This window comes from Globicephala melas, chromosome 3 (genome assembly GCF_963455315.2).
Source record: "Globicephala melas chromosome 3, mGloMel1.2, whole genome shotgun sequence".
Lineage (NCBI taxonomy): Eukaryota > Metazoa > Chordata > Mammalia > Artiodactyla > Delphinidae > Globicephala > Globicephala melas.
The window spans coordinates 159538035-159564567 of NC_083316.1; the positions used below are offsets into that span (position 1 = coordinate 159538035).

General features: G+C 57.8%; 2 protein-coding genes across 18 annotated transcripts in view; both read left to right on the forward strand.

The window, feature by feature from the left end:
- The window catches only part of MAST3 (microtubule associated serine/threonine kinase 3), a 38142-nt gene extending 25765 nt beyond the window's left edge, over positions 1-12377 (forward strand). For all 15 annotated transcript variants that reach the window (XM_060296885.1, XM_060296886.1, XM_060296887.1 and 12 more), the window contains 13 exons: positions 416-548; positions 704-869; positions 1410-1511; positions 2222-2344; positions 3205-3314; positions 5403-5542; positions 6081-6325; positions 6780-6986; positions 7493-7719; positions 8154-8276; positions 8901-9037; positions 9150-9331; positions 10299-12377. In XM_060296885.1, the coding sequence (XP_060152868.1) occupies positions 416-548; positions 704-869; positions 1410-1511; positions 2222-2344; positions 3205-3314; positions 5403-5542; positions 6081-6325; positions 6780-6986; positions 7493-7719; positions 8154-8276; positions 8901-9037; positions 9150-9331; positions 10299-10831 (2428 nt within the window). In that variant the 3' untranslated portion in view covers positions 10832-12377. The remainder of the gene's footprint in view (positions 1-415; positions 549-703; positions 870-1409; positions 1512-2221; positions 2345-3204; positions 3315-5402; positions 5543-6080; positions 6326-6779; positions 6987-7492; positions 7720-8153; positions 8277-8900; positions 9038-9149; positions 9332-10298) is intronic.
- A 1322-nt stretch (positions 12378-13699) lies between these two features.
- Positions 13700-26046, forward strand: PIK3R2 (phosphoinositide-3-kinase regulatory subunit 2). 3 transcript variants are annotated; one of them, XM_030880124.2, is made up of 16 exons: positions 13700-13854; positions 15654-16401; positions 19056-19148; positions 19496-19537; positions 19646-19777; positions 19868-20078; positions 20580-20665; positions 20816-20924; positions 21014-21112; positions 21262-21442; positions 21547-21672; positions 22717-22859; positions 23091-23267; positions 24096-24167; positions 24341-24511; positions 24834-26046. In XM_030880124.2, the coding sequence occupies exons 2-16, from the start codon at positions 16080-16082 to the stop codon at positions 25039-25041; spliced, it is 2172 nt and encodes a 723-aa protein (XP_030735984.1). In that variant the 5' UTR covers positions 13700-13854; positions 15654-16079; the 3' UTR covers positions 25042-26046. The 3 variants fall into 3 exon arrangements, with proteins under 3 accessions (XP_030735984.1, XP_060152872.1, XP_060152873.1); XM_060296889.1 differs by having other exon boundaries at positions 15654-15967; XM_060296890.1 differs by having other exon boundaries at positions 15654-15907.
- Positions 26047-26533: the final 487 nt, after the last annotated feature.

Genomic DNA, 26533 nt, shown 5'->3' on the forward strand with positions numbered 1-26533 from the left:
TGTTCACTTAACAACAGGTGCTTACAAAGTATTCAGTTTGTTAAAATCATGGATGCACGTACAAGAATAAGCTGTAGATCCCCCCCAGGAGGTGTTCACGAAACGTTTTCATGCCCAGTGGGGACATGCTGTGATTCTCAGGAACTTAGCTTTTGCACAGCGGAGTATACAGTAGGTGCTCAAGAGCAACACCAGATGCACCCAGTTGGTGCACAGAGATGTTTGCCAAATTTGTAATATTGCCCAAGACCCGCTGCTTCTTTCAATAATGTGATCATACACAGGCAGTGCTTTCTGATCCATGGAGGGGTCGGGCCGCCTCCTGTAGGACCAAGTTCTGGGGGGGGCGAGGGGGCGGGAGCAGCCAGGCACCTCGGGCCCCCCAGCCCTGAGCGCACCACCCGCCTGCCCACAGCCTGCTCATCACCTCGCTCGGCCACATCAAGCTAACTGACTTCGGCCTGTCTAAGATCGGGCTCATGAGTATGGCCACCAACCTCTACGAGGGCCACATCGAGAAGGACACTCGGGAGTTCGTGGACAAGCAGGTGGGCGGGGCTGCCTCCCTCTGCCCGAAGCCTGAGCCCAGGACATGGGGAGACTTTGCAGCAAAAAGGAGAAAAGAAACTATCCCTGTAATTCTACCTATACTTTCTTCCCTGGCTGGGGGCGGTCTTTCATTTCCCTGTCCCACCTGGCCCAGGTATGCGGGACGCCTGAGTACATTGCCCCCGAGGTGATCTTCCGCCAGGGCTACGGGAAGCCAGTGGACTGGTGGGCCATGGGCGTCGTCCTCTACGAATTCTTGGTGGGCTGTGTGCCATTCTTCGGAGATACCCCTGAGGAACTCTTTGGCCAGGTGGTCAGTGGTGCGTTCCCCCTGCCCTGTCGCCCCAGGTTTAAGTCTCAGCCCCACTTTGGCTCCGGTTGGTGGTCCCCCCTGCCTTTGCCGGGGAGGGGAGCAGGCCCACTTGTGGATTGGGCACCTATGGTGTGCCCGGCCCCAGCTGAGCCCTGGGGACACAGCCAAGGGCGAGAGGGACAGTAAGGGAGATAAATAAGCAAATTATGGAGCAATCAGAGGCAAAAAATGCTGAGGAGGGAAGGAAGCAGGGAGAAGGGAGGGGGCGGGGGGCGGGTGCAGGGGTGCTATATTAAATAGAGAGTCATGCAGGGCCACACTGGGTGACGTGTGGGCAAAGACTTAAAGGAGCGAGAGGGAGTCACAGAGATGGATGAAGGGAAGGTGCTCAGGGCAGAGGGCACAGCCAGAACAAAGGCTGTATGGGACCAAGCCTGGTATGCTGAAGGAGCAGAGGAGGCTGATGGCTGGGAGCATAGAAAGGGGAGGTGGTAGGAGGTGCTAGGAAGCGCTATCCCCAGTCCCTCATTCCCTCCTCTCATTTTAGATGAGATCATGTGGCCAGAGGGGGACGAAGCCCTTCCAGCTGACGCCCAGGACCTCATCACCAGGCTGCTCCGACAGAGCCCCCTGGACCGTCTGGGCACTGGTACGTAGGTGTGGGTGAGGCCCAGGTGGGTGGGATGGGGGCTGGGGTAAACAAGAGCTCTATTTGAGAGGCTGCATAGAGGAGGGGGACTTGAAACTGGGGTTTTGACGGATGCATAGGAGCTCACCAAGAACTAGCATAAGATTTTGAAGAGTAGCAGGTAGCTGGGTCTGGTTCAGACAAGGGGCACTGAGGCTGTGTGTATGAGCCTGCCAGGTTGCCATGGGCTGTGTCCTACGGTCCCCAAGGCCCAGCCCAGTGGATCCCACTGTCCCAAGTTTCCCCAGCCACCAAAATATTGATTAAGGGACTATTTAATATTCATGCAGCCACCCATTATGTGGCCACTACAGATCACAGTCAGGATGAAGCTTGGCCACTGGAGAGGACTATGGGGGCTGAGGTTGGGGAACAGGATACAGTCAGCTCTGCTTCATGCAGTCAGCTCTGCTCCGTGGGGTAGAAACATGTGGGAAAAGCCCCCTCCTAAGGTTCTGGGGTTTCTCCAGGTGATGGGATCTCAGAGTCCAGCAGAGGGAAGAGCAGGGCCTGGGTTCTAGCCCTAGCTTGGTTCCCCTATGGGCTCTTAAAGGATGGCTCGTTTCCCCTCTCATCTTTCTGGTTCTGTGTTGGCCAAGTTTGGGTTCATAATTGGCCCAGGGGGCCATGGGGGGTGGGGACCAGCAGGGCTCAGCCAGGCATGTCTGCAGGAGGCACCCACGAAGTAAAGCAGCACCCCTTCTTCTGGACACTGGACTGGGCGGGGCTTCTGCGACACAAGGCCGAGTTTGTGCCGCAGCTTGAAGCTGAGGACGACACCAGCTACTTCGACAGTAAGCAGGGGTCCAGGAGGTGGGCTGTGCTGTCCCACGATCTCCTGGGGTGGTGAGGGGTGTCTAACAGGGTCTCCACCCCAGCTTGGTGCCTCACCTTGGGCCTGGAGCTTCCAACTTCCTGAGCTTTCCAAGAAGCTGGGGCATGTCTGCTGGCTGCCCCCCTGCCTGGATTTCCTATGCGTCTGAGCTCAGGAGGCTGTCGCACCACCTTGGGTTGCGGGAGGGGAAACCAAGGCACTGCATGTGGCAGCCCTTGCCTGGGGGTCCCCCAGCAGGTTCAGCCTCCTGAGTGTCAGCCCTGACCAGGCATGGAGCCCTGCCTGCCATACAGGAGGGTGGGGTGCCTCGCTCAGCTTTGGTGGAGGGGTCCCCTCGAGCACTTGAGGTGAGCTCAGACAAATCTCCTTCTCCCCACTCGGGGCTCTGGCCAAACACAGAGTAAACGCCCCCAGCTTCCAGGACCTCCTCCAGAACTTGATGTGTGATCTTGGGCATGTCAGAGGTCCTCTCTGAGCATCTGTTTCCTTTTCTGTAAGATGAGGGACATCCTTTATGTTTGAGAGGCACAATTTTACCTAACTCTGGGTAACCCATCTTAAGGGTGAGGAAACTGAGACACAAGAATTCCCATCCACAGTCCCACAGCTTTTAGGAACACAACTGGGATTTATTCCCAGATACTAAATCTGCCACCCAAGCCTCCTCTGGTCCTTAAACATACCAAGCCTGGTCCCACCACAAAGCCTTTGCCCTGACAGTGTCTCCCAACCTGGGAGGCCCTCTCCACATCACCCCACAGCCCCTGTGTCCACCTCCCCCAGCATCAGGTGGGCTGCACATGCCTTTCCCTCCCGCAGCGCGCTCAGAGCGTTACCGTCACCTGGGCTCTGAAGATGACGAGACGAATGATGAGGAGTCATCCACGGAGATCCCCCAGTTCTCATCCTGTTCCCACCGGTTCAGCAAGGTGAGCCTGGGCCCTGGATGTAGCTAGTGCTCAGGAAACAGGGCAAGATGTTTGGGGGTTTTTTTCTTTTTTTTATTGTAGTGAAATACATGTAACGTAAAATAGACTATTTTAGCTATTTTAAACTGTACATACAATTCAGTGACATTTAGTACATTCGCAGTGTTGTGCAACCGCCACCTGTATCTAGTTCCAGAACATTTCCATCATCCCCAAAGGGCAACCTTGTACCCGGCTGCAGTCACTCCTCGTTTCCCCTTCCCCCGCTCCCCGGCAACCACTCATCTGCTTTCTGTCTCTATGCATTTCCCTGTTCTGGACATTTCACATACATAGAATCATACGCTATGTGGGACCACTGGGGAATTCCCTGTGTCTGGCTTCTTAAGGTCGATCCACATGGTAGCATGTGTCAGGGCTTCATTCCTTGTTGTGGCTGAATAATATTCCATTGTGTGGTTGGACCATATTTTGTTTGATCCACTCATCAGTTGATGGACGTTTGGGTTGTTTCCACTTTGGGGCAATTGTAAATAGATCTGCTATGCTGGGTGTTATATTATAGCCTCATCAGCTTAACTTGAGTTCCTTCCTTTGTTTATAATTTCATTTAAAAACCTGCACTGCTTATGGGTCTGGGCCCCAGGCAGGAAACCCCAGCTGTGGCCCCTTGGTAGCCAGGCCGCTCTGAGCCTCAGTTTCTCCACCTGTACAGTGGGCTAAAGACTCTACATCTTGGGCTTCCCTGGTGGCGCAGTGGTTGAGAGTCCGCCTGCCGATGCAGGGGACACGGGTTCGTGCCCCGGTCCGGGAAGATCCCACATGCCGCGGAGCGGCTGGGCCCGTGAGCCGTGGCCACTGAGCCTGCGCGTCCGGAGCTTGTGCTCCGCAACAAGAGGCCACAGCAGTGAGAGGCCCGCGTACCGCAAAAAAAAAAAAAAAAAAAAAATCTGTACGTCTTTAGAGATGTGGTAAGTAAGCATCTGAGGAAGTGACTCAGGGAAGTGTCAGGCATGTAGGAAACACTCAACTAAGCCGTCCCCCACGAATGCGGTTGTTGTTACGGTTTTTTTGTTTCTGTTTTTTTTTTTATGATGTGGACCTTTTTTTTTTTTTCAGGTACTATCTGAATTTATTGAAGGGCTTCTTAATCTAGGGTTTGTGAACTTGCATGGGAATAAATTACATCTTTATTTTCACTAATCTCTAACTGAAATTTGGTATGTTTTCCAATTGTAATATAAGCAACAAATCACAGTAATATTAGCATGACCTTGACTTTGTCACCAATACAAATCATGGATTTTTCACATCACTCTGGAGTCGTTGTAAAATATCTTTCAAGTTCAAAACTACTTCAAAATTATGGTACTTATGAGACCTGCTAGATCTTGTTATTTAATGCATTACTAAAGAGGCACGTATAGTACCATATTGCTGGTTTAAAAAATATTCTAATATTATTTTAATATAATCAGCCTCACTTGCAACCTGACCTATTTCATTTGATGCATTTAAAAATACTACTCTGAGGGCTTCCCAGGTGGCGCAGTGGTTGAGAGTCCGCCTGCCGATGCAGGGGACATGGGTTCGTGCCCCGGTCTGGGAAGATCCCACATGCCGCGGCGCGGCTGGGCCCGTGAGCCATGGCCACTGAGCCTGCGCATCCGGAGCCTGTGCTCCGCAGCGGGAGAGGCCACAGCAGTGAGAGGCCCGCATACCGCAAAAAAAAAAAAAAAAAGAAAAATACTACTCTGAGAAGGGGTCTGTAGGTGTCACCAGTTTGCCAAAGGGGCTCATGTACAGAAATCCATGCTTGTCATGATGGTAGCAGCTCCTCCTCAGAAGCCTCAAGGGCCAGAGCTCTGCCCAGAACTCCCCTTCGTATGTGGACCATTTTTTAAAGTCTTTATTGAATTTGTTTCGATATTGCTTCTGTTTTATGTTTTGGTTTTTTGGCTGCAAGGCATGTGGGATCTCAACTCCCTGACCAGGGATTGAACCCACACCCCCTGCATTGGAAGGCGAAGTCTTAACCACTGGACTGCCAGGGAAGTCCCGTTACTGTTATTTTTAATTGCTTCCCAGGTCTACAGCAGCTCTGAGTTCCTGGCCGTCCAGCCCACCCCAACCTTTGCTGAACGGAGCTTCAGTGAGGACCGGGAGGAAGGGTGGGAGCGCAGCAGTGAGGGGGACTATGGGCGCCGGCTGAGCACCACCGAGGTCCGGTAGGTGGGCTGGGGAGTATAAGCAGGTCCAGCTTCCAAACCTGCTAAGAGGTGGAGCCACAAAGTCTTAACATTGGAAAGAGCTTCCCAGTGGCCCAGTAGAAAAGGGTAAAACATATTGGCCAGCCTGTCAGACCCCTGCCAATCTGGCCCCTATCATCACTCCCTTTGGCTTTGCATTCCTAACCATACTAAACCTAAAGCAGCCATGTACCATCACACTGCTAGGCTTTTGCTTGCGCTGTTTCCTCTGCCCAGAATACCCTTTGCTCATGAAGTCCCTTTCATCTTTCAATGTCCAAACTCACAGAAATAATCAACGTCTGCTAGAGGATGGGCGTTGGAAGCTAGGTTTTAAAAATTGAATAGGAGTTCTCTGGGCAGTCACAGAGGACAGAGCAGGCAGAGGGAACTCACCTTATATTTACAAATTACCTCTGACTCTAGGCTGAGAGTTAAGGTATGGTCACTAGGGGAGACTGGGTGTCCTGGGGTGAGGGCACCTGGCAGGTGTGACTCAGGCTCTTCCCTGCTACAGGCTGAGGTCCTGCACATCCTCCGGTTCCTCCTGCCACTTACCCTTTTCCCAGCCTGAGCGGGGCCCTAGCCCATCTTTCCTGAACACCATCAACCTGGACACGATGCCCAAATTTGCCTTCTCATCAGAGGATGAGGGAGTCGGCCCAGCTCCTGTGGGCCCCCAAAGGCCCGTCTTCATTCTCGGGGAGCCCGACCCACCCCCAGCAGCCACCCCAGTGTTGCCCAAGCCCTCAAGCCTTTCTGGTAGGTGGAATCCAGGGTGGGAGGGATGGTGTCATGGAGAGTTTCCCACAGGAGGGACTATTTGAGATGGGTTTTGAAGGATGAGTAGGAGTTCTCTAGAGACAACATTCACTTGTGTAACAAAGGCCTCAGTCTGAGGGTGATACCCCCCAGCTTCATTGGATTAGGATGGGAGAGAGGAATTGAACTGGGGAGCTCCAAGAGTGGGAGTTAGGAATCTGACTGGGGTGAGGGGAAGGCTTCTTGAAGTAGGGGACTTGAAGAGTGGAGCTTCCCAGGGAGAGCAGTGAAAGAAAGGTGTGCAGGAAGAGGGAATGCCTGAACAAAGGCCAGGAGGCTGGACTGTGTACACACCGACCAGGGAGGAAGGGGCTTTGCCTTCTGTGGGCAGAAGGGCCAAGTGGTGAGATGGGGGAGGGGCAGACTGACCCCCCGACCCTGCTGATCCCCGTAGCTGACACAGCTGCCCTCAGCCACGCGCGCCTACGAAGCAACAGCACCGGTGCACGACACTCTACGCCGAGGGCCCTGGATGCCGGCCGGGGCCGCCGCCTTGGGGGCCCGAGAGACTCAGCCCCTGAGAAATCCAGGACCTCCCCCAGCGGGGGTCGCGTGCCCAAGTCAGCCTCAGTGTCTGCCCTGTCGCTCATCATCACGGCAGGTGACGCCCATGGCCCAGCCTCGTCTTTGCTTGTCTGTCCATATCCATTTTAACCACGGAGTAGGGGCTGCTTTGGCCAGCGGGAGCTGGAGGGGGTCCCTCCAGGTGATGTGTCCCCAGGCACAAAGCTCCCAGGGCTGCTCTTCGGGGCTGAGCCCAGGAGATAGGAAGCAGCTGGGGAACTGGCATTCCTGGCAGCGGGCACTACATGTGCAAAGGCCTGGAGGGGAAGGGGGAGGGTGTTTGGGGCATTGGAGTGGCAGCAAAGCAGCCACAGTGATCAGTGTGGGGACTTCTCTGGTGGTCCAGTGGTTAAGACTCTGAGCTCCCACTGCAGGGGCACAGGTTCGATCCCTGGTCCGGGAACTAAGATCCCACATGCTGCGCCGGGCGGCCAAAAAACAAAAACAGAAACAAACCGACTGATCGGTGTGGAGGGAGGGGAAGGTGCCTTGTGAGGGGACCCACAAGGGAGTGACCCCCCTCCCTGAACCTCGTCCCTGCAGATGACGGTAGCGGCGGCCCCCTCATGAGCCCCCTGTCCCCACGCTCGCTGTCCTCAAACCCGTCGTCCCGCGACTCCTCTCCAAGCCGAGACCCTTCCCCCGTGTGTGGCAGCCTGCGGCCCCCCATTGTCATCCACAGCTCGGGCAAGAAGTATGGCTTCAGCCTGCGGGCAATCCGCGTCTACATGGGTGACAGTGACATCTACACCGTGCACCATGTCGTGTGGGTGAGTTGGCCCTGGGATGGGCGGGAACAGCCAGACCTGGTTTGAGTTCCAGCTCTGCCCTGGCAAGGCGCTTCCCTTTTGGAGCTGCATTTGTTAGTCTTGGAAAGCAAGCGAGTACTCATTGCCTATGAGGTTTTGGAGCCCAGGGCAGGGAACTGATGCCCCCTGTGTCTTAATGGTCCTTGTCAGTTATGGGGAGAGGACTGGGCAAGAGGGATGGAGACCTCAAGGGGGCACAAAGCTCCCGTACAGTGTTTTGTCCTCCCTCCCCCAGCCCAGGACCTGTCCCCTCCCTACTGGTCTCTGAAAGGTCTGGGAAACCGGGCAGTGTGAAAGGCAGCAGCTTGCTGGGGGCCTGTAGCTGACTCAGCTGGGCTGGGGTCTCTAGCTCTGGGGCCCAGGGCACTGACCCCGCTATCTGCCCCCACCCCCAGAGTGTGGAGGAGGGAAGCCCTGCCCAGGAGGCAGGCCTGCGGGCCGGGGACCTCATCACCCACATCAACGGGGAGTCGGTCCTGGGGCTGGTGCACATGGATGTCGTGGAGCTACTGCTGAAGGTGCAGGCCCCCAACCCCACCCTCCACCCCAGAGCCTCCACCCCCGTCCATCCTCAGGGCCCCTGGATCTCCCAACACTGCCCACCCTCTGGGCTGCTCCTGTGACCTCCATCCCTACGCCTTGGCCTCAGCTCCCAATTCTGTGTGGTTCCCCCGTCCAACCATACCACTCCGCATTCGGCCCTGCATGCCCCGTCCCCTCTGCCTCAGAGCCACTCCTCCAGGAAGCCCTTCCTGCCCCCTGGGTGCCCCTTCTCCTGACCTTCCCTCTGGCCCACCCTGACTCTGTGGGGCTGGGGGTATCTGTACGATCTTGGCCTCCTGCCTCCCCTCAGACCGAGGGTCCTCAGGGGCTGAGGCCTAGAGGCGGGGAGGTGGACACAGGTGAGGAGGCAGACCCCTAGTTGGATAGCTCCTGGGACCAGTGGGTGGGTAGATGGCTCATTGGATGGATGGACAGATGGCAGACATCCATCTTTGGCCCAGTGAGTGGTGGGGTCATTAGGTAAGAAGCGGGTGGTTAGGATCCGGGGCTTCCAATGGATGAGTAGATGGGTGGGTGGGTGCATGGACGGCTCGTTGGATGGAAGGCACACAGGCGACCCCTTGCCATCCCTCCTGCAGAGTGGCAACAAGATCGCCCTTCGGACCACGCCCCTGGAGAACACCTCCATCAAGGTGGGCCCTGCACGGAAGAATGTGACCAAGGGCCGCATGGCGCGCAGGAACAAGCGGAGCCGGAGGCGGGAGACGCAGGAGCGGTGAGCGGCGGCCTGGCTGCCGGGGAGGGTTGATGCAGGACCTGTGGCACATTTGGGCGGCCCGGGCCGCTGGGGGCAGGGGTTTTGAAGAATCTGGGTTCCTAACCCCCAGGCGGAAGTCGCTCTTCAAGAAGATCTCAAAACAGTCGTCCGTGCTGCACACCAGCCGCAGCTTCTCTTCCGGCCTCCACCACTCCCTGTCATCCAGCGAGAGCCTCCCGGGCTCACCCACCCACAGCCTCTCCCCCAGCCCCACCACGCCCTGCTGCAGCCCGGCTCCCGATGCCCCAGCAGGTGGGTGCACCCCCAGGACCACCCTGGGAAGAACAGCCCCTTAGGGCTGTGGTGGTCAGCCCAGCGGGGGAGTGAGCAGAGTTGGGAGGCTGGAATGACCTGATGTGTGACAGCCTCAAAGGCAGTCTGGGGTGGGCAGGGAAGGTTGTGCCCAGCAGACGGAACATCATGAACAAAGAGGATCCAGACAGGAGAGATGTGAAAGCTAGACGGAGGCTAGGGAGAGGGGATTGGGGGATGGATCAAGCCGAAGAGCTGGGCTTAAATTGGGGGGCAGTAGGGAGCCAGGGAGGGTGAGCCAGAGAGGGCATGGAAAGATTGTTCTGGAGCAGGAAAGGATGGTGACTTGGCCCAACCCTGAGGGTCCCCAGTCTGTGAGAGACAGCCAGAGATGGACACCCCTAGTCCCACTGGGTTAGCACCAGACTAGAAAGACAGTCTGGGGCAATCCACAGAGGCAGGGAAGGCCTCCTGGAGGAGAGCCACCAGGAAGCCCTCCCTGCCTTCTGGGGACCCCAACTGCTATCTCTCCCTCTGGCCTACCCTGACCTCACAGGGCTGGGGGTATCTGTGCCATCTTTGTCTTTCTCAGATCAGGCATCCTCAGGGGCTGAGGCCTAGGGGTGGGGAGTGGACACAGGCAGAGCAGGGCCCTTACTGGATAACTTCCAGAACCAGTGGGTGGATGGCTCATGGGATGGATAGATGGACGGTGGGCAGGTACCTTTGGCTGAATGATTCAGTGGGTCATTTAAGTGAGAAGTGGGTGAAGAGGAGCTAGGGCTTTGATGGATGAGTAGGAGTCCACCAGATCTAAGCCAAAGGAAGAGCCTGTGCAAACAAAGGAAAAACCAGGCCTGATGGGTGGCCACAGGGAACAGTGTGGGCTTTTGGCAGTCAGTCTTAGGGCCCCACCTCGAGGCTGGCACATTGAGGCTGGTGGCCCTGACCCTCCCGTCATCCACAGACACAGTGTCTCCGCCCAGCGCATCCCCAAGCTCCAGCAGCCCTGCATCTCCGGCTGCCGCTGGCCACACCCGACCCAGCTCCCTGCATGGCCTGGCCACCAAGCTTGGGCCACCCCGCCCCAAAACCGGCCGCCGCAAGTCCACCAGCAGCATCCCGCCCTCCCCGCTGGCCTGCCCGCCCGTGCCAGCGCCCCCACCCCGCTCACCCTCGCCCCTGCCAGGGCACCCGCCTGCACCTGCCCGGTCCCCAAGGCTGCGCCGAGGCCAGTCGGCTGACAAGCTGGGTACAGGTGAGCGGCTCGACGGGGAGCTGGGGCGCCGCAGCCGCGGGCCAGACTCCGAGCTGGTGGTCATGCGACGGCTGCATCTGTCCGAGCGCCGAGACTCATTCAAGAAGCAGGAGGCTGTGCAGGAGGTGAGCTTTGATGAACCACCTGAGGAGGCCACTGGGCCACCCACCTTGGTGCCGCAGATCGCCGTGGAGGGCGCTGAGGCTGTGCCAGGAGCTCTTGGACCCTTTGAGAAAGACTAATCCCTCCTACCTATCCTCTCCCTGGCCTGGAAGTCAACGCATTTTTTGTGGAATGTGTTTTCCATAAATTGACACCTGGTTGGAGACTGAGCCACCAGCCTCTGACACCTGGAAGATGAGAAGCGATCGCGTTTCTTGCTGGAAGGTGCCTCCCTCATGTTCTGGAGCCGATCAATCAGGGGGCCATAGGGGCAGGCAAGGGAGACTAGGGTAGCATTGTAAATAGCAGCAAATCCCTGCAGCTAATTTATTACGTTTTATAAGCGATAGCCAGACTGAGCTGCCACTGTTAAGGCGGCTGCCCAGGTCTTGTCCCATGCACTTGGGACCCATCTGTAGACCCTGCCCCCTGGGCTGAGAAGGAAGCACTTTGGACAAGTCAACGTGTATTCGTGTTTTATGGTTTTTCTGTACTTTTAAAATTTTTTTGTGTTACTTGATCCCACCCCTGACTCAAGACCCGCAGATTTGAAGGGATGCAGCCAAGCTTACCTGTCCAGGCCCAGTTTGGATGACTTGGAGATTCCGTAAACAATTCCCCTCCACCACAAAACAAAGTAATCTTGATGATGGACTGGATTCTGAAGGCTACTTCCTACCATCATAGCCTCCATCCCTAGGCCAGCCATGCTAGAGTCTGCCTCCAGTCCTATAGGCTTAGGAGGTGTGGGAACTGGGGCTTTGATATATGAGTAGAAGTTCACCAGATCTAGGCAGAGGGGTCACCTGCGTCACAAGCAGACACTGATGCCCCAGGAGGCAGAGGCCTCAAAGGACACTGCCAGGGTAGGAGAAGACCCTGGACAAGGTTTTTTGTATTTGATGCCCACCAGGGTGAGAACTTGACCATGATGTGTCTGAAACAGCCCCTGGGGGGTGCCCTTGATATGCCAGAGCCTTGTAGGGCTGAAATTCGAGTGAGAAAAATCCAACTGGGGGGCAGTGAGGCCCAAGTTGGAATCTTGGCTTCACTGTTTGGCTCTGGGAAAATGACTTCCCCACTCTGTGCCTCAGTTTCCTTGTGTTTACAAAACAAATCCCAACGACTATTAAGCACCTACTGTATGCCAAGCGCTTTACTTGTGGCTTTTCCCTCAGCCAACCTTGAGAAGGCGGGAGGTGGTGTCGTCATCCCCATTTTACAGACAAATAACTAAGGCCTGGCAAGGCGTGGAGACTTGCCCCCACCATTGCCTGGAAAGAGTCATGCAGCCAGGCCCTGTCCTGGGCACTGTAGTCAAGGGAGCTGTAATGGAGAATCTGTTGTCAGATACAGCCGACTCCAGCTCCAGCTCTCTCCCCTGCAATGCTGTGTGACCCACTGGGCATCTCAGAGTCTCCATTTCCCATTCAGAGGTGGCCAGCAAGATCACCGTACCCCACAATGGTGAGGGCACTTTCCAGACACTGCAGCCCACGCTGTGTTCTCTCTGGAGACATCCGTGTAGCACTGCCTGGTGTTGGAACTAGATCAAGGCTGTGCATGACTTGCTCCCGCCTTCCATCCCGGAGCTGACGGTGAATAAAAGCCCACATTTACAAAGAAGAGGTCCAATGTCTGGATTTGTGAGGGGCCAAGAAAAGGGTAAGGGAAGAGTGGGGTGGGGGGGCGGGATGAAAACAGACCCTTGGCTCAAAGTCACTTAAAGTGGGGTTTTTTTGTTTGTTTTTTGGTTTTGGCGGTACGCGGGCCTCTCACTGTTGTGGCCTCTCCCGTCGCGGAGCACAGGCTCCGGACGCGCAGGCTCAGCGGCCATGGCTCACGGGCCCAGCCGCTCCGCGGCATGTGGGATCTTCCCGGACCGGGGCACGAACCCGTGTCCCCTGCATCGGCAGGCGGACTCTCAACCACTGCGTCACCAGAGAAGCCCTTGAAGTGGGTTTTGAAGGCTGCTGGGAATTCACTGTTGAGATTCTTCCTGATGCCTTCTCTGGTCCTGGCCTCCTGCTGCCCTCCTGCTGCCCTCTCTGAATTGAGTACCCATCATGGGCTCTGTCCTTAGAAGCTTCATCTAGACACCCGTCTGGGGCCTTGAAGCTGTGTTAATAAATAAATAAACCATCTTTGTGTCCTTTTTTAACCGGTCTTTGCTTGGGCTGTGCCCTTAAGTTCCCCTCACCACCACTGGAACCCAGCCCAGCCCGAGCGCGTTCGGTTACTTCCGAAGCGCTCCGTAGGTCGGAAACCTTTGGCCACGCCCCCTGTTTCCGAGTGTCTTCGGCTATCTCCGGAAACAGTCCGCATCAGTACAGGCGTTGGGCTAGTTCTCCCTACCCGAGAGAGTTAGTTCAGCTGTTGCCAGACGCTCCGGGCTACCGCGGAAACCCCGGCTTTCAACTCCGGCTCCTTCTCGGCTCTCAGCTTGTTTCCTGAAAAGCGCAGCTTTCTGTCTGAGCCCCTCCCCCCAACCCTGCCGCCTCCATTTCCTGAGTTCTGGGCCACCTCACTCGTCCTCTGGAGCCGTCCGTGCTTCGGCAGTTACCGGAAGCTGGTGGTCGCCCCTAGATCTAAGTTCCCAGGGCCTCATTTGGGACCGAGCACCCTTGGTTCTTTCCAGAAACTTTCCGAAGTCTCGGGGCCCAGCTTCTGTTCTGCCGGTTCAGGGGGAGCGTGCTCGGTCATTTCCGGAATCGCTCGGGCATCTCTGAGTCCAGCCGAGCCGAGCCGAGCCCAGCCTCGGAATTATTCATCTGACCCGATTATGTTCGGCTATTTCCGGAAATGATCGGCTATCTCGGGGCGCCCCACCCCCACCCCGTTACCCTCCAGTCCCGCGGGAGTACGTTCGGCTCTTTCCGGAAACATTCGAGCATTCCCAGGCTCTGCCTCGGCCTCATTGCACCCTCCCGGCCCGAATACGCTCGGTCGTTTCCGCCGGGGGCGGGCCCGACCGTTCGGAACATCGGCGGCGGCGGAGGTGGGGATCCCGCGGCTGCGGCGACGGCGGCCGCGGTGGAGCCACGGGTCTGGCTCGGCTCTGCGTGACGGCGGCCGCGGCAGCAGCGGTGGCGGCCGCGACCAGGTAAGTCCGCGTTGGTCCGCGTGGCAGGCCGGTCTGGGGGTTCGGTCAGATGCGGGGCGCCCAGGCAGAGTGTGGGGCCACGGTGGAAGCCCGAATGCGAGCAGGGTTGCATCGGGCCCCGCGGGAATTGGGGGCCGCAGGGAGCGGGAGGCCTCTGGCTCGACCTGGCTGCGTTGCAGCCTTCCCCGGACGATGGGGGCGGAACGGGGGACCCTAGGCAGAGATAAGGGGTTGGAGCTGCGGCCCTGAATTGAGGGAGGCCCTGCCGGGAGTGGGGCATCGAGCAGTAATGAGGGGCGCCCAGGCATTGTGTGGGGCATAGTGGGGTGCAAGACGGTAGAGGGTCGACTCCACTTCCGGCCCCTGGGCTGGGCTGCGGGGTCCACGCAGGCCCGAGTGCGCGTCTGCACACGCGTGAGCGCGCAGGCCCTGAGTCCAGCCGCCAAGACCCCAGCCAGGCCTGGCCTCTCCACCCGCCTCTTGGATTCGGGGAGCGCTGGTTCCCAGGCGCGCACACCGGGGCGTGTGCAAACGTGTGCTCAGCTGGGCGCGGAGGCGGGCAGGCAAGCGGATTTAGGCGGTTTCCTGGACGTCCCCCTCGCTGGGCCTCAGTTTCCCCACCTGTAGAGTGGGGGTACAGGGGCCAGGGAGTGGGTAAGTTGGGGCGTCCTGGAATGTGGAGCTTGTGCTCCCTGCTTGGACACCTCTTGCTGCTCCCGTGGTTGAGGGATAAAGTCTGACCCTCTGCCTGGCACTCGAGGCCCTGCGTGGTCTGCGGCTTTCTTAAAGCCACCCTGAACTCTCGGCAAGCATTTCTTGCTGTCAAGTCTTTGCCTGTACTATTTCCTCTGGCCAGTGCCCCCTCCTCTCCTCTGGAGGACCCGCCCCTAGGAAAAGCACCGCCTACCACCCCCCAACCTCTCTGGAGGACTGAACCTGCAGGGCTGAGATTGAGAACGTGTCTGTGCTGGGCTGTGTCTCCCTGAGACTGGGGGCTCCTAAGGAGTGATCATTGCCCCTGCATCCAGCAGCCTCCCTCTTGGCAGTCGTAGTGCCCTCCTTCCCTTCACCCTTTACTGGCTCCATGTCTACCCTGGGGCTAAGGTCCTCTTGGCCTCCCACCAATCCCCTCTGTTTTGAGTACCTACTGTGGGCACCAAACTGAGCAATGTCTGGACACCGCCCCCCCCATTCCCTCCTCCCCTGCAGTGATCAGAGATCCATTTGTTTGGACTCACCTCTAGGCCTTTGCCTGTGCTAGGGCCTCTGCTTGGACCTCCTTTCCTACTGCCTTTTGCCCCGGATGCCTCCTTCTGTGCTCAGCTGGCCCAGTTTCTCCTCGGGGCTCCCACAGCACCCTGAGCATCACCCATTACACCCTACCCACTCTGGGTATAACTATCTGCCATGTGGCTGCTGCCTCCTCTCATCTATCCTGGGCCTTGTGAAGTTGGACGGATCTGAGTTTTTGAGTCCTGGCATCCTGGCCCATTGAGTTGTCCAACAAAGACCTCCCTGCTCTGAGCCTCAGATTCCCCATCTCTAACAGGGATGATGAAGAGCTTGTTTGCTGAGCATGCAATATGACCGGGGCAGATTCTTTGGAGCGCTGCACCCAACAACCCCAAAGGAGGGCTATTATTGTACCCATTTTACAGCTGGGTAAACTGAGGGGGCAGGGACTGGCCCCCTGTTACCCAATGAGTCAGGGGATTCTAACCTGGTGTTTGGGCCCATCTCTGAGTTGGGGGTGGCAGGAGTCCAAACTGGCTGATGCTGCCCTGCCCCTCTCCCCTTAGGTCGGCGTCCCGAGCCGAGCATGGTGACAGCCTGTGCCCTCGGCCCCCTCGCCTGGCGCAGCTGGAAGAGCCGCCAGCCTCGGGAGCCGATGGCTCCCCACGCGAGGGAGTGAGCAGCCCAGCCCAGCCCTACGGATTGAGGGGGGACGCAGCAGCTGAGTGACCTGAGATCACGCTGCTGCCGACCCCCTCCCACCAGTTGACGAATGGTGGACCGAGCAACGAGTGACCCTTGTCAGGGTCGTGGAACAATGGTGGGAAGCAAGGCGTGAGCATCCCCTGTGGTCACCTGTACCTTCTTGGTGGAAATAGAGGTCTGAGTCCCCAAGCCCACCCAGCGGACCCTCCTGGCCCCCACCCCAGGCTGATGGGGCCACTGGGGCCCCAAGCAGCCACCTGACCATCCATACCCCACCCTGCCCAGCCATGGCTGGCGCCGAGGGCTTCCAATACCGTGCGTTGTACCCGTTCTGCCGGGAGCGGCCGGAGGACCTGGAGCTGCTGCCGGGCGATGTGCTGGTGGTGAGCAGGGCAGCCCTGCAGGCGCTGGGCGTGGCCGAGGGCAGCGAGCGCTGCCCACAGAGCGTGGGCTGGATGCCTGGCCTCAATGAGCGTACACGGCAGCGCGGCGACTTCCCTGGCACCTATGTTGAGTTCCTAGGGCCTGTGACCCTGGCCCGGCCTGGGCCTCGCCCACGTGGCCCACGCCCACTGCCTGCCAGGCCCCGAGATGGGCCCCCTGAGCCAGGTGAGCAACAGGTAGGGGCCCTGGCAGGGCTGGGGAAAAGGGGGAGTGCCTCAGACCCTCAGTTTCCTCTTCTCTCCCATGAGGCAATGGTGCTTCTTCCAGGAGAGGAGGAATAAGGACATTTGGTTGGTCAGCAAATGTTGATTACACTGCCGTCAAGGGCTGGATGCAGTTCATGGCACTGGGCACCGAGTGGTGGACGCAAGGCCTGGCCCTGCCCTCATGGAGCTTCTGGTTCAAGAAGTGACCAGAACGTGATTAGGGAATGACAGATGCTGTGAGGAAGGAGCCTCTCAGGAGAGATGGGGGTAAAGGGCTCCGGGCAGCAGGTACAGCGAGGACAAAAGCCCTGAGGTGGGAAGGTCATGACGGGTTCAGGGAACAAGCCGTCAGGTGGAGCAGAGTGAGAAAAGGGGCAGGGTCCTCACCTCAAGGACTTTGTGGGATTGATTTTGAAGACAATAGGGAGTGTCCAGTAAGATTCAGGGGCTCAATTTAGCTTCATCTTGTGGTTTGCAGACAAAGAGTGTCCTGGGAGTGGAGAATCAGGGCACCGAACATACGCTGCAACTGCTGCGTGCTGGGCTGTATGCTGGGCAGGGTGTGTGGGTTCCAACCAGGGAAACAGAGGCTCAGCTTGTGGGGAGGAGGCTGACGAGTGCTGAGCACCCGGCGTGGTCTGCTCCAACCCTCACAGCCGCCCAGTGAGGCCCTGTGTACAGATGTGGAGACCAAGGTGCAAGGGGGTCGAACCACTCACTCAGGGGCGGTCACCCAGTGAAGGCCAAAGCCCCTGGGAGGCACCGTGGCCCCACCCGATGGCCTGCCTGGTCTTGTGCCCGAGGGACACTGATGCCCAGAGAGGGTCAGGCCAGAGTCCCACAGCGTAGGGTGGAATGGCGGGGTGCTGAGGCAGCACGGTTGCTGGCTTGGGCTTCGCAGCATCTGGCGTCTCCAGGGCCGGGGCCTGCGTCCCGCCTCGGCCTGGAGGAGCAGGAGGCGGCCCCATCCGGGCTCCCAGCCAGAATCTGCCTCTCCCCCTGGTAACAGCCGCCTCCCTCCTGTGCCTGGCCTGGGTCCAGACACCACACACATCCCCACTCCGGGCGGCCACCCAGCCCCACCCTCCAAATCTTCCAGGACTATGTGACATCGGCTAGGACCAGCCCTCTCCAGGCCTCAGTCTCCTCATCTGGAAATGGGGGGTACTTGTCCTTTTGTTCAAGCCCTGACCCTCCGGGATCCTGGGACCACCAGGCAGCAGGCTGCAGCTGCCTGCCTTCCCTCCATTCAACTCCACGCAGGGAGCTGCGTGCCGAACCCTGATGTCACCTGCGCCCCCGTCTGGCTGTGCACCCACGGGGAGGTTGCTCCCTCCCTGAGCCTCAGTTCCTCATCCGTAAAATGGGGATAATGCCTATTCTGATGGGACCTCCCTCCATGCTTTGCAAACTGGTCACAGGCAAATTTCAAAGTTGAATTTCAGAGCCCCCTTACCAGCTGGGATGTCACCCACTTCCCCTTGTTCCCTCACTTTTTTTTTTTTTTTTCATTTTCGACACAGCTGGGCCTTTCTTCAGCTCAAGGCACCACCTGGCCCATCATTCAGGGAGGCCCCGCAGGCCCCAGCTTGCTCCTGCTGTGTGCCAGGGCGTCCCCGCCAAGGGCCAAAGCTGCATCCAATGGTGGCCGTGCAGGCAGAGTGCGCCTGAGCACAAAAGGCTGGGTGGGGCAGAAACATGGGGCTGGGGGTGGGGTGGGGTTGGGACATGGAAGGAGGTCAGCATTTTTAAAAGGGGGGAATTTTTTTTTTAAAGCAAAATGACTTAGAAAATGGAGAAAGGTCCTTGGAATGAGGTGTTCTGATCCAGCTGGGATATTTTCCTTTTACTCTCTTCAACCACTTTGTTGTTCCCACTGAGAAAGGAGAGATGATTCCATCGACCAGTTTCTCAGTTGAGGAATCTGAGGCACAGAGAGGGTGGGTCCTGTGCCTGAGGTTGCACAGCAAGCAATGGCAGAGCCCTAAACCTGCCGTATGAGTGTCCTGTGGCTGCTGTAATGAACTACCATAAACTGGTGGCTTCAAACAACAGGATTTTATTCTCTCATGGTTCCGGAGACCAGAAGTCCAAAATCAAGGTGTGGGCAGGGCTGTGCTCTGTCCAGAGGCTTTAGGGGAGGATCTTTCCTTGCTTCTTCCAGCTTCTGGGGGTTCCAGGTGTACCGTGGCTTGTGGCCACATCACCCCAATCTCTGCCTCTCTCTTCATATGGCCTCTTATAAAGACACCAGTCATTGGATTTAGGGATCTCATCTTGAAATCCTTACCTTAATTATATCCGCAAAGACCCTATTTCCAAGTAAGGTCACAGTCACAGGTACCAGAGATTAGGAAGTGGACATACCATTTGGGAGGACACTAGTCAGCCAACTATATCTGGCCTCTGTAGTTGGGTGAATTGATATTTTAACCTAGAAAATCGTTTCCCACTAATTCAGCCCTCCCAGCCCCACCAGCTGGGCCTTCTGTCCGCCCCCCGCCCCCAGAGTGGTGGTCCAGATGCCAAGCACTTGGGCTGAGATGCAGCAGGCAAAGAGAGGGGCCCAGGTCCTTCTAGGGACCCTGCCAACATTCTTTCCCCTCCTGCCAGGCCTCACACTCCCTGACCTACCCGAGCAGTTCTCCCCGCCTGATGTGGCTCCCCCTATCCTGGTGAAACTTGTGGAGGCCATTGAGCGGACAGGTGAGCCTCGGCCTGGCTGCAACCCCTGGATTCTGCTTGCTTGCCTCTGGTGATGGGCAGCTCATCTCCCTCACAGGGCTGCTGGGCTCACTCTGTATGGGAAGTGTCTTTGAGTCTGGATGTCCTGGGCCTCCATATTGAGTTGGGGAAGGAGTAACTCCCAGGGGAATGTAGACCCCATCATTGCATGTGCCGTGCCCTCTGCCACCATTTCCCTCCCCTCCCCCTGTTCTTACCTCTGGGAGGTTAGTAGCCACCCCAGACCCCACACGGGGGTCGAGGCAGCATTTGAGAGCTGGCCTTGCCACGTGGGGTGGCACTGACTTACCCCATCCCCTTCCCCACAGGGCTAGACAGCTACAGGCCTGAGGCACCCGCCGCGCGCACAGGTGAGGGAAAGCTTCAGTGGGCAAGAGTGGGAGAGGAACCTGCCCTGGACGGATGATGTCCCCTCCCTGCACCCGTCTTGGATCGATGTATCCCCCTTGCACCCGCAGACTGGTCGCTGAACGATATGGAGCAGTGGGACGCTGCAGCCCTAACAGATGGCGTGAAGGGCTTCCTGCTGGCGCTGCCCGCACCCCTTGTGACACCCGAGGCCGCGGCTGAGGCACACCGAGCCCTGCGGGGTGAGTCTGGCAGGAATCCCGGACTGGGAAGGGCGCTGGGGCGGGCGGGTGCCGGCCCTGGCTCACCTTCCCCTGGCCGTCTGTCCGCAGAGGCCGCGGGGCCCGTGGGGCCAGCGCTGGAGCCCCCGACGCTGCCGCTGCACAGCGCGCTCACACTGCGCTTCCTGCTCCAGCACCTGGGCCGGGTGGCCCGGCGCGCCCCAGCCCTGGGCCCAGCTGTGCGTGCCCTGAGCACCGCCTTCGGGCCGCTGCTGCTGCGGGCGCCGTCGCCTTCGCCGCCGCCAGGGGGCGCTCCCGACGGGTGAGAGGCTGGGGCTGGGGAGGCGGGGCTGAGCCGGAGCAAAAAGGGGTGGGGCTTTAGATGGAGGAAGGGCTGGAGACGTAGCCAGGGTGGGGGTCTAGACGATGAGAAAGGAGTGTGGACGGGGCCCAGCGGGGGAAGAGGCCAGAGCTGTCATGATGGGCGAGCTAGGAAAGATAACAAGGGGTGGGACTTGAGGTCCAGGAAGACTCTAGCAGGGCTTGGGACAAGGCGATGAGGCCTAGACCGGAGGGCCGGCACTTGGGTGGTGTCTGTACCTTCCTTCACATGCTGACTCCTGTTGTTTGTTGTATGAATGCTTACTGGGAGCTAACTGCATATACATAAACAGTAGTGGGTCTCGCACACCAGCTTGCGTCACCTACTCTTCTTCCCCTCGCATGCTTTCACGTAGACCCGCCCGCCAGACGCACATGCACACGCAGGGCCCTGTGCACACCAGGCCCTACCCAGCGCTCACGACACGTCCCTTCCCCCTAGGACTGAGGCCACCCCCGACTTCCCTACGCTTCTGGTGGAGAAGTTGCTTCAGGAACATCTGGAGGAACAGGAGATTGCGCCCCCAGGTGACCTCCACCCCCTTTTATTAGCTCCTATCATTGGGGACCAAGGATGCTGACTCGGAGCCCTGCCAGCATCGGCAGGCTTGGTCGCAGTGGGAGCTGACCACGGTATGCAACTGGTGTTCAGTGTGCGTTTGTTTTCCTGTCCCCCAGCACTGCCGCCAAAACCCCCCAAGGCAAAGCCAGCCCCCACAGGCCTGGCCAATGGGGGCAACCCGCCCTCCCTGCAGGATGCTGAGTGGTACTGGGGTGACATCTCCAGGTAGGGTTGTGGGGTGGAGCCACGTGGTGGGCAAAGCCTGAGGGGTCGGGTCTCCCAGTGGGCAGCCCCAGTCCTGGCTGTCTCCACAGGGAGGAGGTAAATGAGAAACTGCGGGACACACCTGATGGCACCTTTCTGGTCCGAGATGCATCTAGCAAGATCCAGGGGGAGTACACGCTGACCCTCAGGTGGGGGCCTGTCCCTTCAGGGAGACCAGGGGTGAGCGGTGGGAGGGAGAACACCCAGGTCAGAGGACTGGGGGTCGCACAGCCAGTGGGACGTTGCTGGGTCTGGCGGATGCTGCTGGTTGCTGACACCCCCTCTCACCCGCCCCTAGGAAAGGTGGGAACAACAAACTGATCAAGGTCTTCCACCGAGACGGGCACTACGGCTTTTCGGAGCCACTCACCTTCTGCTCTGTCGTGGACCTCATCACCCACTACCGCCACGAGTCGCTGGCTCAGTACAATGCCAAGCTGGACACGCGGCTCCTCTACCCGGTGTCCAAGTACCAGCAGGTGCAGGGCTGGGGTGGGAGCTGGGGGCGGTGGGGGGTGTGGTGCCTGGCCGGCCCTGGGCCTGTTTCCCAGGTAGCTTCCCTGACGGCACCGGGTATCCCCAGGACCAGATCGTCAAGGAGGACAGTGTGGAAGCAGTGGGCGCCCAGCTCAAGGTCTACCACCAGCAGTACCAGGACAAGAGCCGCGAATATGACCAGCTCTACGAGGAGTACACACGCACCTCCCAGGTACCGCGGGCCAGCGCACCCCGGGAGACCCAGGCACGGAGGGGCAGTGCCAAGGCCACAGGGACAGACGTCCACTTCTAGGTCACAGCAGGCTCTTACAACCAGGGACCACCCTAAAAACATAGAAATCAATGTATGTGGTTCTAAAAAGAACAAAAAAACAAAACGGATGAAGAGGCACCAACCAGCCTCCCAGGAGCGGCTGAGCTGTGGGAGATGTCTTGGTTGAGCCTCTGGGCCTCAGTCTCCCCATCTGGAAACTGGAACCGTGAGTCTTAATTACTTCTCCATCCCCTTCAACCTGGATGTTATTCAAAATGATAATAACCACCTGACAAAGAGTTGCCTAAGACAAAGGGTCGGGAGCTCATGGAAAAGAGCAGTGTCTTTTAAAAACAAGGAAGTGGGGGGAGGTTTTATTACTCAAGGACTGTGTTAATAAATTTCTTTTGTAAGTTGAGATGCAACTTATTCAGATAGAACATCCCATCTCGAGCAGGGAATTTCTCTGTCTCCCCTGTAGTCCCTGAGCAATTTCTGTCTTGTCCCCTTTCTAGTGATGGGTCACCTGAGGTTCTAAGTGGACAAGATACCTGTCTGGGATCAATTAGGAACATCATGACCGTGGAAATGGCTTAGGCCCCCTGAGCCTCAGTTTCCCCATTAATAGTTCTGACTTTGTAGGAGGCTCTTGGGAGGTTTTATGAGATGATGCATGGAAGGTGCTTGGTGCAGCATCTACTCTGAGAAGGAGCCCCATGAATTGTAGCAACTAGATTTATCATTAATTCTCAGCCTGCTCACAGACCCAGGTATTTTTTAAGGTGCCTAAAGGAGGATCTAAAGGAAGAGGGGGTTTGGGGAGTGTGGGGTTTGAAGGCTGAATAGGAGTTCGTTTGGCGAAGGAGGGGCTAGAGGAACGATGCACGTGGTGGAGGGAACAGCTTGAGCAAAGTCTCCATATCAGGTTGGGATCTGCCTTTATCCCTCACGAGGGACTTGGATGGAGTCCCAGGAGGTGCTCAGATTTACCCCCTCCTCCAGGAACTGCAGATGAAGCGCACAGCCATTGAGGCCTTCAATGAGACTATCAAGATCTTTGAAGAGCAGGGCCAGACACAGGAGAAGTGCAGCAAGGAATATCTGGAGCGCTTCCGGCGTGAGGGCAATGAGAAAGAGATGCAGAGGTGAGTCTGGTTCCTCTGCCCTGCCCTACTGCACCTTGATCTGACACAGCGCAAGTGGGGAAAGAACGGAAACAGAGAGGGCAGCCTGGGTTTCAGGGGAAGAGAGGGTCAGTTGAAATGGGCTTTGAAGGATGAATAGGAGTTTGCCAGAAAGAGCAATCAGGGAAACAGCATGTCCAAAGGCTTAGATACTGGGAGCCATCTGAGGCCTCTGAGCCACTCCTCCCACAGGATCCTGCTGAACTCAGAGCGACTTAAGTCTCGTATTGCTGAGATCCACGAGAGCCGCACAAAGCTGGAACAGGAGCTGCGGGCACAGGCCTCCGACAACCGAGAGATTGACAAGCGCATGAACAGCCTCAAGCCAGACCTCATGCAGCTGCGCAAGATCAGAGACCAGTACCTCGTGTGAGTGCCTGGCTCTGCGCTCACCCGTGGATCCCCCCGTTAGTGCAGGGGCACCTGGCGAGGTGACCTCTGCATGCGTCTCACTCTTGCTTTCTCCACCAACTAGCCCTACCTGGTCCCTTAGCCCCCTCGTCTGTCTGCCAGCCCCTTCCCTCTCGATCAGGCCCCTCCCAGCCCCCTCAGAAGGGCTCCCTGTGCGGCGGCCTCAGCCTCAGTTGTGGAATGGGAACACTGCTCTCACGAGGCCAGGTCATTGGGAGCCTCCGACAGAGTCCACTCCATGAATGCCAACTGTGCCACCCAGCACACGGCGCCCAGCCTGAGCCCAAGATCCCTCCTCTGCCCACTGACCCACTGAGGACTTCATCAGGGGCTTCCTTCTTCCACCTGGGTCTTGGATGCTCATGTGCACCTGTTGTGTGCCAAGCACCTTGCACATATTAGCTCACTTGGTCCTTTCAAAGTCCTTTGTAAATCTGCCCTGTGCAAAGGTGCACCACCGTGTAGTCCCCAGGACTGAGCCTCTGATAGTGATAAGACCTTGCCATGATGGTACAATCCAGAGTCTCAAAAAGTGTTAACAGAAACATAATAAATAGGGGGGTTCCCTGGCAGAGCTTGGGGAGTCCACCTGGGTTCAAGTGGTCCTTGCCCAGGCCAAGGCTGACCCCTTGTGGCAACCAGGGGTATCACACCCAGAACCTGCGCTTGTCAGCCCTTGCCTCCAACCAGGCTGGCCTGGCCCATGGTGGCTCGCCCTGCCTGTGTTGCAGCTGCTGTTCCCCTACCAGCAGAGCGGCAGGAGCCCACCTTTCCTCTTCCCCCCAGGTGGCTCACTCAGAAAGGTGCCCGGCAGAAGAAAATCAATGAATGGTTGGGGATCAAGAACGAGACTGAGGAGTGAGTGACCAATTTGTGGTGGGGGGGAGGGGTCGTCCCAGGGGAGGGGCCGTTTTTGGTGGGCTTTGCAGAATGAATAGGAGTTCACCAGGGAGGGACAGTTTTCCAGGTGGCAGGGGGACCTTGGAGGCTAACGAGTAAGTGACCAGGGCTCCTCCCTGCCTCCCCCACAGCCAGTACTCACTGATGGAGGATGAAGATGATCTCCCCCACCACGAGGAACGCACATGGTATGTAGGCAAGATCAACCGCACCCAAGCTGAGGAAATGCTGAGTGGCAAGCGAGATGGCACCTTCCTCATCCGTGAAAGCAGCCAGCGGGGCTGCTATGCCTGTTCTGTGGTGTGAGTGCCTGGCAAGGGAACGCGAGTGGACTGAAGGTGGGGAGGAGGGATCCGCCCATTCCTTCCGAGAGCTCTCATTGAGTGCCACCTGTATGTTAGGCCTCGGGAAGACAGGAAGAAGCCCTGGATTCTTGGGGACGGGGGAGGAAGCTGGGACGGTACCAAAGCAGGAGATGGCGGGGTCTGGACCGGGTCGGCATCCAGCATCCAGGAAAGGGGGAAATATACATCCCAGGCAGGGTCACCTGACAGGAATAGGGGGGCGGGGCTGGGAGAGCCTGGTGGGGGACCATCTGACCCACCCCTTCGCCTGCACCCACAGGGTAGACGGTGACACCAAACACTGCGTCATCTACCGCACAGCCACGGGCTTTGGCTTCGCAGAACCCTACAACTTGTATGGGTCGCTGAAGGAGCTGGTGCTGCACTACCAGCACGCCTCGCTGGTGCAGCACAACGACGCGCTCACCGTCACACTTGCCCATCCTGTGCGCGCCCCGGGCCCCGGGCCCCCACCTGCCACCCGCTGAGCTCTGAGCAGGAGAACTGGCCCAGCTGGGGTGGCAGCTACATCCGCGGTCTCCATCTTTTTGAACCTGTCTCTTCTTTCTTGGGTTTTCTCCATCTCTCTCGTCTTTGTGAATGTCTTCAGGTCTATCTGTTTTTCTCTTTAGCTCTCTGCAATTCTGTCTCTCTCAGGTTCTCCTCCATGTCTGCCTGTCTCTCCATCTCTCTGAGTCTCTGTGCATCTCTCCCGCTGTCACACTTTGTCTCTTTCTAGCTCCATCTGTCTGTCCTCTCTTTTCCTCTTGGTCTCTTTCCTTCTATTGTGGGGGTCCCGCCTCCCCCGCTCCATCCCCCTTCCCCCACCGGCACTGCCCTCCCTGCAGCTCTGGCCACCCACACCCCTGTGCCCTGCCCCTGACAGGCCCCTGGGGTCCCCAAAGCCCCACCTTGGCTGCACCTGCCATGTTTACAGAGGCCTCCGGGCTGTGCGGCCCCGACCTGGGTACCCCGATTTTTAAGCCATAGACCTGGAATCAGGGCAGGAAGGAACTTTGCTTGGCCACTTCCAAGAACCTCATCCATGACGTTTGGGGCCAGGCGGGACCTGCCCCACAGACCCCAACTTCCCCTTCAAATCCTGAAGTGAAACCCAGTTAACACCACAATGGGGCTGCTGCCAAGAAGTAATCCCAAAAAAGAAAATAAGTAAAAATAAACTCATGAGCTGACCCCAGGCCTCCCAGGAACTGAGGCCACCAGCACCTCTGGGGCAGCCGACACGCAGCGCTGCCCACAGCACCTCTACGCGACGCAGACTCAAGGCTTCTCAATCATGTCGGGCTCTGATTTTGTTTTTCCTTGACTGTACGTAAAGCCCTCTTTTCTCTCCTCTTTGGGACGAGAGCCCTGGTTTTCTATGCCGCCCACGGACCCCCACCCCATCCCACCTCCTGCCTGCCTGGCCAGGCTGGCAGGCCGGTTTTGTATGGTACGTTGATACTGATGTGGATATAAAACATTGAACTTGATGAATGCTTCTGTCTTTGGTGACAGGCTTCTTTAGCTCCGGGCTGCCAACCCCTGCCTCCTCCCCACCTCCACCCCCACAACCCCAGTTTATTTTATTATTTTTTATTTAATTTATTTTTTGCCTGCGTTGGGTCTTCGTTGCTGCGTGCGGGCTTTCTCTAGTTGTGGCGAGCAGGGGCTGCACTTCGTTGTGGTGCGCGGGCTTCAGTAGTTGTGGCACGTGGGCTCAGTAGTTGTGACTTGCGGGCTCCAGAGCACAGGCTCAGTCATGGCGCACGGGCTTAGTTGCTCCGCGGCATGTGGGATCTTACCGGACAAGGGCTCAAACCCGTGTCCCCTGCACTGGCAGGCGGATTCTTAACCACTGTGCCACCAGGGAAGTCCCCCAACCCCAGTTTAGATGCTCATGTCCAGAGAAGTTGAGAGACCTGCCAAGGTCACACAGCAGAGAGGCTCAGACCCCAAGCTCTGCCCCACACCCTGGCC

Bases quoted from the DNA above. Each gene is read 5' to 3' on its own strand.
- PIK3R2 (XM_030880124.2), top strand. From the start codon at position 16,080: ATGGCTGGCGCCGAGGGCTTCCAATACCGTGCGTTGTACCCGTTCTGC. The intron at 21,443-21,546 runs GTGCAGGGCTGG...GGGTATCCCCAG, and splicing joins CGGTGTCCAAGTACCAGCAG to GACCAGATCGTCAAGGAGGA. The intron at 22,860-23,090 runs GTGAGTCTGGTT...CTCCTCCCACAG, and splicing joins AATGAGAAAGAGATGCAGAG to GATCCTGCTGAACTCAGAGC.